Source organism: Ursus maritimus, unplaced genomic scaffold (genome assembly GCF_017311325.1).
Source record: "Ursus maritimus isolate PB19 unplaced genomic scaffold, ASM1731132v1 scaffold_17, whole genome shotgun sequence".
In the NCBI taxonomy this organism is placed as follows: domain Eukaryota; kingdom Metazoa; phylum Chordata; class Mammalia; order Carnivora; family Ursidae; genus Ursus; species Ursus maritimus.
The window spans coordinates 40,888,640-40,905,454 of NW_024424119.1; the positions used below are offsets into that span (position 1 = coordinate 40,888,640).

The 16,815-nt window shown below is 54.5% G+C and overlaps 1 protein-coding gene across 1 annotated transcript; it reads right to left on the reverse strand.

Moving 5' to 3' along the window:
- Nucleotides 1–4,609: 4,609 nt before the first annotated feature.
- Nucleotides 4,610–16,815, reverse strand: LOC103678663 (alpha-1-microglobulin/bikunin precursor). The gene is made up of 10 exons (XM_008708054.1): nt 16,671–16,815; nt 15,309–15,451; nt 13,734–13,810; nt 12,797–12,913; nt 12,223–12,324; nt 11,474–11,520; nt 6,994–7,075; nt 5,826–5,993; nt 5,325–5,498; nt 4,610–4,641 (listed from the first exon to the last, which is right to left on the reverse strand). The coding sequence occupies exons 1-10, from the start codon at nt 16,785–16,787 to the stop codon at nt 4,610–4,612; spliced, it is 1,059 nt and encodes a 352-aa protein (XP_008706276.1). The 5' UTR covers nt 16,788–16,815.

Sequence of the window (16,815 nt, forward strand, 5' to 3'; positions counted from 1 at the left end):
CCGCTTTGATGAGGGTGAAGACCCTCACTGAGGTCACTGTTGGCTCTATTCACGTCCCCGCCGCCGCCACGCGGGTCGCTTTCAAGATCCAGCTCCTGTACAGAGAAGGATTTGCTAGGTCTGCAGCTGGGCGTCAGCATCGGGACCCTCGAGGGTCCTACCCCCCCGCGCGTCCCCACCGGGCACCTTGACTCTTCGAACCAAAGTTCCTTAAAGGGGCACAGCCCAGCCTTGTCCGCAACCTCAGGGGCCTGGGATCCCTGTGGCGCTTCCTGCAGTCCGGGTTGGCCGAGACCGTGGGCTCTGAGACCAGCTGGACGGAAGCCTCCTCCCACAACCCAGGTGCCAGCCGGTCCCCGCCTGGGGCCCTGCCTCCCGCCCGGCCAGGGCGGCCGGGCTCCCGGGCGGCGCGCCAGCTCGTGGACTGGCGTGGGGCTGGGACTCGCCAGCCAGGAGAGAGAGGACCCGCCGGGCGGCGCGGCCGGGGCCGTTCAGACCCCAAGCATCAGGAAATCATTTTGTACGACCACCCCGAAGCAGAGATATTTTTTAAAAAGCGTAAATTATTTTCAGTTGTTTTCTGATCCTGCCTTTTTCTTTTCCCCGCAAACTTCACATCCGTGATTCTTTCACATCAGGTAAATCTTGAGAAAGCCTTGGTGCCCCCGTCCCCCGCGCCCCCGCTCAGTAACCACGTGCGTGCACCCCCCCACCCCCGTCCTTTCTCAGTAGTTAACGACATTCTAGGCAATACCATAGGCACATCTGACTGTGTCTCTCTCTCCGAGTGCAAGAAACTCAAGTCATCTTAAAAAAAAAATACAAAAAAAAAAATTTACAAAAAAACAAACACACAAAAAAATATCTTTTTTAGGCCAGAGTTTTCTACAGGTATTAATGAATATTTTTCTTAATCCTTATAAGTTTTATGTGTTTAATATTTCTTAATACCGGTAGCATTAATTTATACTTTTGTAGCAACACAATATTTTTATAAACAGCCAGTGCTTGGCTCCAGTCTCCACGAGGGGTTTATCCAGGGGCCATCTTGGGGCCCTGTGTACCATGTACTGTATTTAAAAAAAAGTTACCTAGTGTCACCCTTGCTGTGTTAATTAACAAAAGACGTTGCTTGCGGTCTCCTGTGTCGTTGGTGTGGATCCAACAGCCCTGCGGGGGGTCGCGCTGCGTGGGGGTTGGGTTGACGGTTCTTGTGATCTGTAACCCCCGAGACCACACTTGAGGGTTTATTTAGGGTTTTCTGTTTGTCCTTTGGGTTTTTCGTTTCACTTTGTTTTGGTTCCGTATCTCCATTTACAGCCAAATCAGTTTCGTGATGTTTAAAAACTTTTTCTGATGTCAAATGGAGGAAAGGAACAGGAAAAAAAAAAAAAAAAAGATTTTTACAGAGTAATAAAATTTAAAACTGAGCTGTTTAAATGTTGCTGTTTTTACCTGTCTGTTCTTGTCCCAAAGTGGGCCATTCCCAGGAAGAAGAGGAAGGTTCCACTTGGTTCCTTAAATCGCCAAAAGCCCTAGCCCAGAGTCCACCCCCACCCCCCGAATTCTTGCAACATTATTTCCCAGTTGGTTGATGCCACGGCAAAAAGACATCCTTTTAATGGTTAGAGAGAGTCAGTTACTTAAATGATTTCATGTCAGTGTTGTATTTATGGTTTTACAATAAAACAACGTTTAGGAAGATGGCGGTGTGTGGTGTTGTTTCTTGGGTTTGGCGTTGGGCCATGTCATCCGGTGAGGAGCGGGGGCACTGGCGAGTAGAGATGGACGGGAGGCAGGACCCCCAGGCGCGACAGAGCCGGAGTCTGTGCCGAGGGGACACACTAAGGTCCGGGACGTCAACGCCTCGGTTGAGTTGACACGTCCGGCACCAGCCAGAGCCAGCTCGGCCCACGTGTGACCAGTGATACGGCCCCTGTGGGCCTTGCTTATGGACCATCGTCCCATGGAAGGAGGAGGAGCGAAATCTGAGTCCTACATGGCCAGTGTCGCAGGGACACGTCCTAGTTTGCCTTGTCCATGGTCGCTGGTGTGCCTCTCGCCCCTGGTGACCCTGTACCCAGCAGCCTTGGGTGACACGTGTGACTGTGTTGTGTCACCCTCCATCTGGGGAAGACTGTCTGCGGCTTTGCCAGATTCCTGATGGCATCTGTGGCTCCAAACACGTACCAGCCTGGGTGGACTTCGGCAGGTCTCACCCGGAGCCTCACACCCCCGACACGCGCACATCAGTGCTTCGAGTCAAGCTGAGGACAAGTCGAAGGAGAGGTGAGGCCCCCAGAAGGCGAGCAGTGGCCTGAGTGGGCCAGAAGCGTGCGAGCGTGCTGCTGTCAGTGTGTTCAAGGGCAGACGCTGTCGTGCTTTCTCCTGGCCTCAACCAGGTGACGGGGCGCTGTCCCCGAAGAGGACGTGTTACGTGGATTGGCCGAACAAGTCTCACCAAATTGCATGGGGAGCATCGCCAACAGGCTGCCGAGCTGGACCCCCCTCCCGGGGGGCATCAGCCCTGCCCTCGGGACCATCCCATGGGAGTTTCCTATGACGAGTACCCTGGGGACGTTGCCAGGAGCGGGTGACTGACGTTTCCTCGAGGAGTTTCCATGTGGTCTAGCACAAGTCAGGAGTCTGCTGCAGCTGGGAGAGGCCTCCCCCAAGCCTGGCACGTCGCCATCCTGGAAGGCCAAGCGCGTGGCCCAGAGCCTTCCTACCGCCGAGGGCAGCCTCTGGGTGTTTAAAGTTTTTAAGAAGCATGTGTCGTCACTAAGCAGCCACATCGATTTTATAACTGTGACCGGTATCTTTACGAGAAAATTTAAGGTGAGAAGACTTCAGAACCACGTCGAGTCTTCAGGGCAGCCTCTCGGGTGAGCATCCTAGGCTCCGGACTCGGGGTCACAGATGTGCTTCGACCCCACCTGTCTTGTCTCCAGGGCCTGGCCGGGCGGCAGGCCAGTGGGGGAACCGCAGGGGAGGCCCTGGCCAGAGGGACCCTCTCGGCTTGGCTGCCAGCACGTGTGTCAAGAGAATCAAGAAACCTTATGTTTTTTTTAATGGAAGGCCCATTTTTAAATGGTGAGTTCAGAACTATAAAAAATACCTCCTGAGCCAGCATCCCATCTCCCAGCTGCAGCTGGTTCCCACCTGAGGCATTTGTCCTTCAGGTCACTTCAGACTAGTCCTCTACAGAGCACGGTAAGTGGCCAGCCCGGGGGTGTGAGGCACGCGCGGGGGGTGGGGAGCAAGGTATGGACGTAGGACGTGCTGACCTTCAGACTGAAGGGCCTGGCTCTTCTCCCTGACCAGTCCCCTGTGTCCCTGCCCCTGGCCCACCCACTCCTGCCCAGGGAGTCCTGGCCGTGAGCACACACTGTTGCTCAGGACCGTCCTCTCTGTTGGAATCTGGAAGCTCCAGGCTTGGGACTTCTGGGGAGAAGCGGGAGCTCTTTCTGTGTTCTGGCTAAGGGGGCTGCAGAACTTTCTAGAGCCCAAGTCCTTGCCTCTGGATTCATGCCCTCCCTCCTTCCTTCCTGATGAGTCTGTCAAGCAGATGGGCTAACGGCCTGAGAGGGACCCTTGACTGAGTTAGGCGGCAGCCCTTAGCACGCTGGCCGCTCCGCAGAGCGGTGCGCTGGCTCGGCTTGCCACTTCAGAAGACACAAAGCTGGGGTTTACCCCACAGCAGCAGCACCTCTCCGGGTTCTGGGTGGATGGACTCAGCAAGAGGGATTCTTAAATCAGTTGTTCGTAAATCCTGTCTCAGCTGGAAGCTCGTGGAGTCGTGTTCTGAGGCTAAGTTGGTGACCGAGCCACCGTGGAGAATCTGCCTATTCTCTTCCTCAAGGGAGGACAAGCCAGGCCAGGCTGAGGGCTTCCGGCCCTGCTCCAGTGCCTCACCGGTCCCAGACACCATGTGAAGGTCAGTGAACATTCTTCTTCCGGGGCAAAGGACCAGAGTGAGGATCCCAGGAGATGGGTTCTTGAGGGCCTCATGGGGAAACAGCCCAAGGCCTTTCATCCCCTGGCAGCTGGTGCTGGGAAATGGCTGTGACCCGAGTAAGATGCCGGCGTGGGCACTGGTGCGGCCAAGGATGCAAATTGGCTTCAGGCGCTCTGGGTCACTGGCCCTGACCGGCCCGGGGCCTGGGCACATGCGGGCACAGTCCTCTCTTCTGACCCTGGGCAGCAGATGACCCCAGTCAAACCTCTCCCAGAAACAAGTACCTAGAGGTTTTTCCCTTCTTTTCTGGCTTTAATAAAAACAGTCCCATTTTGTATTACTGTGGAGTAAAGAGAACTGTGATTTGGGTCTCATAATTTGCTCAGCCAATTTCATGTTCCAGAGACAGTTCTGTTACATTTTCAGCACATTTTTCATTTCTGGGGGAAGCTGGGGTTACTCCTGCCCCTCATCCCCAGCTTTGTCTCCCCCTCTCCCTGCTACCTTGTTACGAGGACAATGAACAGTCACGACATGGAATTTCAGGAGTCTACAATTGGGTTTTTATTTTGAACCTGGCCGCTGGGACAGGCGCCGGCCCGCAGCCTCCCTGCCACCCTGTGGCCTGTGCTCTTCTGGCCTCTGGTCCCATCAACTGAATGAGTGCAGCAGCTCCTTGTCTCCTGCGGACACACAGAAGCTCAGGGAGGAGGCGTGGGGTGTGCCCAGGGCTCCGTGGATGGGGTCAGCCAGGGGATGGGGATGCCTCGTGAGGGCAGCTGGGGCTGACTTGGGACCTGAACTTGAGGCCAGAAACTTGTGCTCGCGGAATGACTATGACTGGGTATCGCCAAAACACATTCTGCAGAATGATCTGGGTTTTAGCCTCTTCTGATTGCTTCCAAGTGCCCTTTTCCCAGGGGGGAGATAAGGCACAGGGATCAGATGGCTGCTGTCCCCTGGAAGGCTATTCCTGTTAGCGTTCCTGCCTCCCCCTCAGTGTTAGGCTGCCGTCAGCCGAGTCCGAAGCCTCGTCTGCCGGGTGGGTACTGTTCCACTTTACGGAAGTAAAAACTGAGGCTCAAGCTGGCACTCGCCCAACGTGGCCAGCCCGCATGCAGCAGCACCAGAATTCGGGCCCGGCGTGGCCAGGCTCCTGCGTCTGGCCAGTGCCTCCCCAGGGCAGCATCGTAGCTGGGAGAAGGTCTGGGGTTTAGCCCCATTTTACAGATGGGCAACAGGCCCGGAGAGTGGAGAGTGGGTGGGCCGGTCACCCAGTAGGTTCCAGAACTACCTTCTCCAGACCCCCACCTCCTCCCGGGGCTCTCCCACCCAGACCCCAGGGGCACGCTGCAGGGCCGCCTACCGCTGCTGGGGACCCCGCAGTACTCCTTGCACTCCTTCTCCGAGTAGAACTTGTTGCCGTTGCCTTGGCAGCCCCCGTAGACGAAGGGGACGCACTTCCCCTGGGCAGCGTCAAATGCCCAGAGCTTGTGGTAGCCTCGGCAGGGGCCGCGGACGATGGGGAGGTTGCAGGCCGCTGTGGGATGGGGGGCAGGGGCGCAGCATGAGCAGCCCTTACGCCTGGCTGACCCTCGGGACACGCAGCACAGGGCTTGAACCAGGGCGCCCGCTCCCCTACAACACCCAGCTCCTCCAGCACTGGGAGCCTGGGGCCCATGAAAAGCAGCACCTCGGCCTGGGTCACCCACGTCCAAGTGTGCAGTTCCTGTGACTTCAGGAAACTTTCCCCAGAATTTCAGCCCTGGCACGTCCTCTCGCAGCTCCCTGTCCACCCTGCAGGTGGCCTGCTGGGAGGACAGGGCTAGGGGTGCAGCGTGCGCAGAGGCGAGGGGCCCGCGCTTACCCACAGTCCGACAGGTCTGCAGACACTCCTTCTCTGAGGCGAAGTTGTTCCCGTTGCCCAGGCAGCCACCATATTGGAAGGTCTCACAGGCCATGGAGGAACCGTTATAGAAAAACCTCATGACCATCCCCAGGCAGGGGCCTTCTGCGTGGCCCAGCTGGCAGGAATCTGGGGGGACAGAAGGGCAGCACCCACTGAGTCCTTACTGTGTGCCTGTCACCAGGCTCGATGGCTACCACACGCCATCTCGTTAGTTTTCCCCTCCGTACTAAGAGGAAGGATGGTCAACTCGTTTTGTAGATGAGGAGATGGACTCCGAGAGGTAAACTGACTTGCCCGGGATCACACAGCCCTGAGATTCAAAACCATGATGTGTCTGCTGGACTCCAGAATCAGTGCCTGTTCGGCTTTATACCCCAGCAAGCCACAGACTCACCACCCCAGTGTCGGTCTAGTCCGGCCGGAGACTGTGCTAATAGCAGCGGCCGCTGCATTCACCAGCATCCAGCCGGCCAGCCTGACCTCTCCACGGAAGTCCTGCCCCTGCAGCGTTGTCCTCTGCGGAACCCTCCCCGGACACCTGGCCAGAGCAGGAATCCCCTTTCATCTAGGAAGTACTCCTCGATCCCCTTCCCCCTCCATCCTGAGCTCCCCCAACCCTTTAGCTAACCCTCCCTTTTGGGTCCATCACTTTCTTCCCTGCCCGTCTCCCCTACTACACCACAAGTTCCAAAAAGACGGGTTTGTCTCTGTGACCCCAGCACCCTCCCCAGGGTGGAGCAGGGCTCATTGTTTGCCGAGCAGCTTGGTGAGTCTGTCGTGAACACTGTCAGCCACACAGAGCATCCACACGCCCTTCTCCAGCTTGCTCCCACAAAAGCCCTGATGGGGAGCACAGCAGGCTGTTGTCCCACCGCAGAGAGGGCGAAACCAAGGCTGGGAGGCCACACAGTGGTACAGACAGGGCCAGAACTTGCTTCTCCTGGAGCTACGAGTTCCTGAGCCCAGGGGCCACCCCCGCAACCCTGGGCACTGCACAGAGGGCCTGATTTGCCTTATTTGTCCCAAACAGACTTTGTGGTGGTGAGGGCAGCCCCGGGTGAGCCACCCACGGGCTCTTCCTCTCTGGAGTATGCCAGCAGGGGGTGCAAAGGTGAGCGACTGTTACCTTCCTTCTTGTTGAAATCCGTTACTAGTTGCCCGGTCCCTGATCCTTCCTCCTCCTGTGGCAGGACAGCCCGCCGGGCTCTCTATGGGGGAGAGAAAGAGAAGCTATTGCGGGGACCTCGCCACTCTTGCTCACCGGTACCCCTGGAGTGTATAAACCATTTGCTAGGGGAATCAGGGTGTAGACAGACACATAGTAACTACACTGGTTAATGGACTGTTCTCCCCAGTGTCAACCTAAATCCCAGGATGGGCATCACAGGACAGGTTTTTAGTCTGAAAGGAAAATCAGAACCGTGGAGTAGAACAATACCTCTGGGGCCAAATTCTAGCTGAAATGTCCGAAGGAATAAAATAATGGGGGGGGGGTGTCTGAACTGGAAACCAGGGAAGGGCAGCATTGCCAGGCTGGAAACGTGAAAGCATTTCTACACGGCGGAGTATGGGTAGGACTCATTTGCAGGAAAGGCTGACCAGACCATCATTGTTAGCTATTTGCAAAGGAAAAGCCACCTGGACAGTATGGAGAAGGGCCCCAAGACGCCCCTAACACTTCTAGCTGTGGCAGTGGGGGCTGAAGAGCAGGGCAGGGTGCCGAAGCTGGCAAAAGGCTCCCTGAGTGTAGAGCCCACGGAGGCAGGATCCCAGGGCCGTGAGAGGAGGGATGAGCTGGGAGACTGCCGGCCCACAGCCAGCCTTCCTGCCCGTGGGGGAGCCCCAATCTGAAAGTACATCTCTAGTAACCTTCCACGTTGCCCTTCGCCTCTTAAGGTGCAGCTTCAAAGCTGTGCTCAGGGACCCCACTGTCACGCTGGTAGCACACAGGCCTGCCTTGGTGCAGGCGAAGGAAAAGAGATCACGGAACGATTTAAATAACGCAGCTGCTCAAAAGAATCGGGTTGAGCCGGAGAAATCTCTCCACTACACACAGGGTGACCGTAAGAACCAGGAGAAAATGTAAACCGTCAGTGAAATTCAAGATGACACCGCATCGCTATCTCAGGGTCCAAAGGTTATGGAAATGAACGGAATGAAAGACGTAGAAAGTTACTGGATGTGGAAAGGATTTTGTTGAACCACACATCAGAGAAAATAAACTGCAGGTTAGTGATTATAAGCAGTAAATTCACATAATAGGAATTCTAGAAGGAGAGGCGATCAATATAGAAATAATAGAAGAAAACTTTTCTGAAGACTTGAGTTATCCAATTATAAATAGGGATCAAAGGGAATGAGGCAAAATTAGTGAAGAGCCCCACCTAGACATTGCCTAGAGTCAAGGATAAAGAGCTCGTGGCCCTTGGAGTAAGTAACAGCATCTGAGGGTTATACGAGGGGAAAGGTGGTAACCCCAGGATTCTCTCCTCATCCAAGCCGTTGACCGTGTAATAGAAACACAGGCATTTTCACACCTGCAAGGATCCAGTAGTTTTCCACCCATGTTTATCCAGAAGAAAACTACTTTTCTTTTTAGCCCCCGAATATTCCAGGGCACCTGGCTGGGGGCTCAGTCGGTAGAACGTACAATCTTGATCTTGGGGTTGTGAGTTTGACCTCCCCGTGGGGTGTAGAGATTACTTACGATCTTACAATATATATATATTCGCACTGACTGAGAAGGGACTCGAAGTGCAAGAAAGCAGGTGACGTGATAGCAAAGAAAAGCCAATCAAATAGAGAGTTGAGGTTAAATGATTGTTACGACGCTCATAAAACTTACTGTAAATGTTAAAAGTGATTCTCAAAACAAAAGGTGGAAAATACAAACATCGATCTCAGATTTCATCCACAGAGGCAGGGGAAGCCCGGAAGGAAGAAATGGAAGTGTGCTCCATTTCTCTTTTTTTGCAAGGGGAGTCACCTGTTACGGTTTCGTTCTTGATGGTGATAAAGAGAGAGAGATCCGTCGGGATCTGGATTAAGATGTCAGATTGAAATTTCATTTCAAATTGCCTTTTCCAATACCTAACAGCGAAAAATGAATTCAGAATATCAATCTCCAAGTGTTCCTCAGCATCACTGAGCCCTGGAAAGGGGCTTAGTTTAAAGCAAAAAGTAAAACTGTTGATGAAGGAAAGAAATCAAGTGTTCTGGAGCTGAACAGGATGGTCATCAAATTGCTGGTAATTCTCCCCTAAGGTTCCCAAGTCCCGAGAGAAGGAAATTGAGGGACCCTATCTTTCTCCTCTTCTGACAGAGGAGCGGTGAAGATGGCGTCTAGGAAGAAAAGAGGAAGGCAGACTAGAGGCTGACTCTAGATGGAGGTTCTGGGGCTACATGATCTAATGCACTGGGGGTGTTGACAGACGTCACTGCCCCAAGCAGGTGGAATGAACCCCGCATAGGGCATTTAAAAGTTCTTCAGAAGAGAAAAAGCAAGCAAGGGTATTCCAACCAAGATGGCGCACCTGAGGAAAGCTCTGCCCCTGCCCGTTCCCACCCTTTCCTTGGACTTCGGAAAAGTAGATGGAACACAAAATACCCAGCTGGGGTGGAGGGCACTCAGCTCAATTTTAGTGGGGAAAGGGTCAAGGAGTAAATGAACCGCCACCCCACCATATCAGAACAGACAGCTTAAAAACTAAGCAGGAGCAAGAGAAAAAGAAATGGTAGAGGGACTGTCCAGACCCATTCTGAAATGAAGGAGTACATAGCCTGAACCAGAGACAACCTGACTATGGTGTCCCCTGTCATGAACTGCCTAGATGTCCCCTCAGGAATGGACTTACATTCCCAGCCGGAGCTGTCCGCCCCTGTTGGAGACCGCCTCAGCTAATGGGACCCCTCTCACTCGAGGTCATGCTTCCTCCCCAGACTGATCGAGGTAAGGGTGTAAAGGCCCCACCCCTTGGTGCCCTCATGGCACAACTCCAAAGGGCCCTCCCGGTTCTAGAGTGTCCACAGGGTTGGCTGAGGCATCGTGGCCACATCACAGCTCTGCTGCTTCTGCTCAACCCTCCCTTCGCCCCTTCCCTTCCACAGGTGTGGCTCTAGGAATCCCCACCCATGACATCACCTAGAAGAGACTGTAACTCAACAAGCAGAAGGCAACTCCTCAGCGGCCTCGAGCTGTAGAATTACTTAAAACGGGTATTTCTAAAACAAGACTCCAAGACAAAACTGGTAGACAACACAAGCGAGAACTCAGGCCTGAGAAACAAATTGGGAACCAAGACAACGTACATTCAGAGCGAGTGAGCAAGTCAGAAATACCACGGAACAGAATCGAAGCTGCTAAATGGAATGGCCGGCCCACAAGGCCGGCAAGTGACAACCCCCGTGAGTACAGGCGAGAGCAACGTGAGAGCGCCGAGCGTGCGTGGAAGACAGAGACGCTCCGGGATGAGAGAGCAGGTGTTCCCGACGTAGCAAACCCCAAAAAGGGAATGCAAGATGAATTCCACAGAGTGCGAGAGAGTCCCCTAAAACAGGAAGAATGTAGTCTGTGGATGGAAGGAGCGCCCTGTATCCCAGAAAACTCGGATACGGAATTCTCAACACCAAGACATGTCCTAGTTAGGATGCCGACTGCAGGGTGCCGGGCTGGCCCAGTCGGCAGAGCAGGCTATTCGTGATCTCAGGGTCGTGAGTTCAAGCCCCACGTCGGGCTTAGAGCCTACTTAAAAAAAAAAAAAAATAGAAAAGAAGATATCTTCAAGGATAAAGTCTGTCCAGGCATCTGGGCACAAGAAACAAATTGCTTACAAGGAGAAATACCAGACTGGCCTCGGGCTTTCCCAGAGCCGGATTAGTGCTGAAGAACAATGGAGCTGCGCAGACGACATTCTGAGGGGAAGGCAGCCCGGCCCAGGACTCTGACGCCCAAGCGAAATGCCACTCAGTGCGAAGGAGAGCTCTCCCAAACAGGGAAGAATTCAGGGACTGAAACCCCCAGAACCCTCCCTGGAAACACCACTTGGTTGTGTGCCCTACAAGAGCGGGCTCTATTAGGATACATAGCTTCCAGATTATCACCGAAGAAAACGAAGGAAGCTTCATCGATACGGTAAAGGCAGACAAACCAAGAGCGAGGAAGCCTAAAAAATCAAAAGGCAGGATAGGGAGAGGCGAGCTGGCTGAGGCCTCTTGCTCTCGCTTTACTGTTTTTTTAGAGGTCAGCTGACGTTATCTTTTTTTTCATTGAGTACTGAGTATCGTCATTCATCACTCAGTAGTCCACTGGTTGTAGGCAGTACCGTGCTAAGAACTTTGCCAACACGTCCCTGAATTCTGGTGCATGGAAGGTGAGGGTAACTACCTCGTCGCACAGAGGAGGAAAGGCAAGTCTGGATGGAACAGCAAGTAGATCTGGGATTGAGCCCTGGGCGGGGGGGGGAGTCTGGCGTCAAGGCCCCGCGCCTGTCACTGCCTTCTCTCGACCTCTCTCAGTGACCCCACCCCCCCACCGCAGCAGGACCTAAGCAAGGGCAGCGAGAACCCAGCAGGCGGGTGGGGACGAAGTGGGGGGACGCGGTGCTCACCCTGTGCGGAGAGGGCTCCGGTTCCTGCTCCCCAGGGACACACTCACCTAGGTCAGGACAGGAGAGAGGCGAGTAAGAGCACTGCTTTCTTTCACGATGCCAATTATGTGTGCCAGGTGGGCACCGAGCCGGGAACGGCCTTGGGCATTAACCCACTCGGGAATGGCGCCGCTCCCGTGGTTTGCTGAAGGCCGTTCCCTGGAGAAGGGACAGGCGGGGGCTGCGCCGTCACAAGAACGGCGATGGCTAACGTGCGGAGCGCTCACTGGACACTAGGCGCAGCGCTAGCGTGTTCAAAGGCTTTATTTCATTGACTCCTCACAGCAATTCTAAGGGAGGCATTACCATCCCCCATTTTACAGATGAGGAGAACAAGGCTCTGGAAGTTGGACTAGCCGGAAGTCCCCCAGCTCCACTTGCACCTCAGTATGCTAACTCCGGAGCCCACACTCACAACACCAACACTGAATGGCCCCCTAAGAGGTACCTATGGATTCTGGGTATCACCTCACTTAAACAGGTGACACTAGGGGGAACGCGGAATTGGTTCCACCATATGTCCTGCAGATACGTGCTGTGTGACCTGGAGCAAATATGGGGGCCTAGCTGTCTTCTCTGTAAAGGGGGGGGGACTATAACCCTACTTATCTCAGAGGGTTGTAGGCAGATGGGGCTGGGAAGATGTTCTCTGAGGGCTGTGAAGAATGAGGAGGGGACAGAAGTGTGAGGCGGGGTGGGGCTGCATTTACCTTTGTCGGCCATAGTGAAGATGGAGTCCTCAGGGATGCCCACACCCAAGGCAAGCTCCCTGAACTCCTCCAGCAGGCTTTCTCGAAGCTGTCGCTGTCGCCCTGCAATGGGAAACAGAGAAAATGCCTAGAACCGTGGGTGCCTGGGCTGGCAAGGCCGGGAATTATTTTGCTCAGGGGATTTTCATTAAGATGTTGAAAACTATCAGCTCAGTGTGATCTCTTCAAAACACTTATGGAAAGATTGGCTCACACGAGGAAGAGGTGTCCCTCCCAGGCTCCCACCCAGGTCCCCCCAAATCCCCACACATGGCTCTTTCTGCTGGTTCTGCTAAGGGCTGGGAAGCTCTGGAATTCTCTGGGTCTAGAATTTTAAAGACCAAAAGGATTGTACCTCAGATGGGAGACTGAGCTCTACCTCTTCCACCAGGGAGAGTAAATGTTTCCACCTTTCCCATAACTGGAGTTTTCTCAGAAGGATAAAGCAAAACTCCTAAGCAAAACTCCACTGTCCCTAAATCACAGACCCTCCCACCCCCAACTCCTGCAGGCTTATCTAGCTCCAAGCCTTTACCATAGAGCTTGGCAGTAATGGTGGGCCCGTGGTGGCGGCTGGTTTTCCTGGTCAGAAAGATGGCGTACTCATCATAGTTGGTATGGACCACATAGAACTCCATGGTCATGTTCCATTCTGCATGGGGGATGCAGGAAGCCAAAGGCATCAGTGGTCAGAAGGCTCTTCTAGCCTGAGGTCCTTCATCTGTTCCCCCACACATCATCTATTCATCCTTCTGTCCATCCATCCGTCTCCCCCATATATTTATCATTAATTCATCCACCATCATTCCATCCACCCACCCTCTCCATACATCAAACCATAAATCCATCCACTTCCTTCCTTCCTTTCTCCCTCCATCAGTCTATCAACTGATCTATCAGATGACTGATTCACTCACTCACCTCCACCCATACCTACATTCGTTTACCGATGAACGGTAAATTCACTCATTCGATTGCTGCTTCTCTCCCTGTTTTTTATCCAACCACCCATCTACCCAAACATTCATATATTCAAACACTAATACAACTGTCTGACACACAGAGCATATTCGATAAACATCTGCTGGATGAATGAACGAATTCACGTCCCAGTCCCTCTGTCACTTAGCCCCCTGCGTGCTGCACATGGGAGATGCTTAGCGAGTTTTCACCAGCTGATCACGGATGCCCACCACGAGGGCTGACGACATCTTGACGCTATCCTCAGAATTCAGCCACGTCCCTCTCATTCTGGATGCTCACGAGTGCACGAGAGAGAGGAGGAAAGAGGGCAAAGGACGAGGACGAGAAGGAAGAGGAGGAATATACAGGAAGCTGAGAAGACATCTCAAAAATGGGAGGGAAGGCTTCAGGGGCAGAGAGCGCCAAGGCAGAAAGAAAGAGCTTAAGACACATCAAGGTCTTTTTCAGCAAAGGGCAGAACTGCGGCGAACACCTGCAACTCAACTCACTGGGTTTATGATAGAGGAACTTTCCGTTGGTGCTGGTCTTCTCATAAGCCCCGGAGATCTCCTCACAGGCGCCTCTCCTGGAGATGTGCAGACCAGAAGAAAGGTAACCGCTAGCAGAGACCGAGGTCCTGACACCCACTCTCCTGCAGGGTCCTTTCCACTTTTTTTTTTCTTTTTGTAATTTGGAAAGTAACACTCCCAAATGTCTTGTTTAAGCCTCACCCCAGTCCTAGGGAACCCATTCACATATGAAGGAACAGAGGGACAGAGAAAAAAGGGACTAGTCCATGCCATCCCCTTGGCAAAGCCAGCACTAAACATCAGCTTCCTTCCCCAAGTCACATCAGACTGACGCACGGGGAGGGGAGGGTGATGAGTGAATGCTCTGATGCGGTTATTACCCTGTGTCTCTCTGGCCCCAGTTCCCTCATCTGTGAAATGGGGATAATGAAGCCTTACGTGGTCGTTGTGAGGATCCAATGAGATGCTATTAAACAGCTTACAGTAAGCACTACGAGCATACCAGCTGTGGTTACAATGACGGTTAATTATCTTATTTACATTTATCAAACAACTCCTAAGTGCTAGGCACTGTGCTACATGCTGACGATACAGAGGAGGGCAAGGTGGACTCTTGTCTGCTCACAGACCTCACAACTGAGCGGGGCCCAGGGGCAGGCCAGAGACGGATGCAGTCACTTCAATAACTGCCATACAGGGAAAAGCCTGAGGTGCTCCAAGACCACAAAGGAAGACATGTAACCTGAACCCTGGTTGTTGGGGGGGCGGGTAGTCAGGGAGGGCTTCCTGGAAGAAGTGACGTAGAACCTGAGTCCTAAAGGTTCCATAGGAATTAGCCCAGGGAGATGACGGGAGATTTTCCCAGTAGAAGGAACATCAGGTGTGAAACACTGGAGGGTTCCAGGAACTGAAAGAAGGTCTACTTGTGTGGGTCACAGAGTACATGGTGAGTGCTGGGAGGGGCCCGGAAGGGAATTTTATTCCCAAGGGCCATAGGGAGCTATGGAAAGGTTCAAGCAGAGTCGAGTTTTCACGAAGTCTTTTGTTTGCTGAAAAGGTTTGAGATTAGAGGTGGGAAGTGTAGACAGGCTGCTGTAGACCACCAGGAGAGAGAGGCAGGTGGCTCGGGCCGCGGCGGGGATGGTACAGAAGGGAGAAGCGGACAGTGTGGAGAGATTTAGGACTATAAAGGACAGGGCTTGACACCGGATTGAGCGGCCTGTGGCAGCAGAGGGAGGAGTCTCAGCACCTGCCTCCCACCCAGGTTTCCAGGTTGGGGCCGGGGGCTCAGAAGGGCCCTGACTGAGCTGAGGGACACCCAAGGATCGAGAGCAGGCTTTGAAATAGGCATGTGTTGGGGCGCTAGCCAGGAGGCGCTGAGGGGACAGTTCAAAAGGCGTGCCCTGGTGGAGGGTGGCCGAGGGACCTGAGCACAGCGGCAAGGACTGGCAGGAGAGATGGCCGCTCTCCAGGACAGGGCGGTGGCCCAAGCCGGCGGGGGTGGCAGGCGGGCCCTGGCCTCTCTCGCCCCTCCCACCCCATCCCCTTACTCACCGCCACTGCGTGCTGGTCACGCTGATCTCCCCGTCTGTCGCCCCCTCGCCCAGCACCAGCGTGCTCATGGACATCCTGTCCATGAACTTCTTCAGCCACGGGCAGGTGGAGCCCATGGCCACGTGAAACCATTTCCCATACATCTAGGAGGCAACCACAAGCTCAGGATCTGGATTTGCCTCAGACGCAGGGACGATCTGCAGACACCTGCTCCCCTCCCTCCTCTCAGCGAGAAGCTGGAACGTCCCATAGCTAACTGGAGCCACGCGGCTCCCAGGACGGACGGGGCCTAACGGTGGAATTTCCATCATCACGGCAAGCCTAGGAAGGGGTTGCAGATGGGGGTCCCAGCCCACTCCATGGAAGGCCTTACTCTGCCAGGTACAGGGTCTGTGCTGCTTGCCGGGATGAGGCCCAGATCCCCAAGGTTGAAGGTCATCCTCGACCACTGCTCCCCAGAGCTGTCTCTCACTCCTCCAGGGACAGGGAGCTCAGTACCTCGCACGCAGCCCCTAGCTCCGTGCTAGAAAGAATCTTCCCTCCTTGAATTAACACAGGACAAGCCTACTACCTCTGTCTCCTGGCCACATGGCAGAGTTGAAAAAGCCCTCATACCCCGAGGAACGAGCCAGCAAGCCTCGACCCTTCGCCATCCCAGACCACCACAGGACCCTCCACTGTGCCCCTCCACCCACAACCCCTGCTTGTCTCCAAGCGTAAACAAAACCCCCAGCTAGAAGGCTCTGAGAGCCCCTCATACTGATGTGGAGACTGAGCCCCGTGTGGCCGAGGTCCTGTTCAAGGTCACCCAGGTGCTGGGGACAGAGCGGGGTCTGGAAGGTATTGCTGGGGCTCCCCCACACATCGCCTGCCCAGCCCTCTTAATCCCACCAGCCTGATCTCTGTCCTGCTTCTCTTCTCCCCAGTATTCCATGTCTTCCCTGTGCCACCCGGGGGCTCTGTCCACAGCTAGGCCCGCAAGGGCAGAGCACCCAGGATGGTAATGGGTTGCGGGGAAAGGGAAGTGGCCGAAAGCTGAAGGGCTGGGGAGGGGGAGGCAGGAAGTCACGAGAAGCTAAGCACTGTGAAGGGGCTGTAGGAGCATTCCCTGGGTGGGCTGTAGTCTGTAACTGAAGGCATAGAGCCCCCAGCAGCCCAGGAGGGCAGGTCACACGTGAGATGGCCAGACAAGAGGCCCGCAGAATGGCAGGTCTTAGCGTCAGAGCTTCAGCAAACCCTGAATGGTCCGAGCAGGAAGGGCCCTGAGGGACCCAGCCCTGAGTTCCAGATTGGGAGACCTGCCCCCTGCAAGGCCCAGCTGCTCGGACAGCCGGCCATCGCCGCCAGAGAGGCCAGCCTTACCCGAGAGATGTCGAAGTTCTCTTGCGTTTGGATGTCGTCGGGCGGTATCAGCACGGGACTGGCACTCACGGCCAGGCAGGCAGTCAGCAGCAGAAACGCAGCCCTGAGACGCCACATGGTTCTGGGGTCTTCTGTCTCGGGTGTC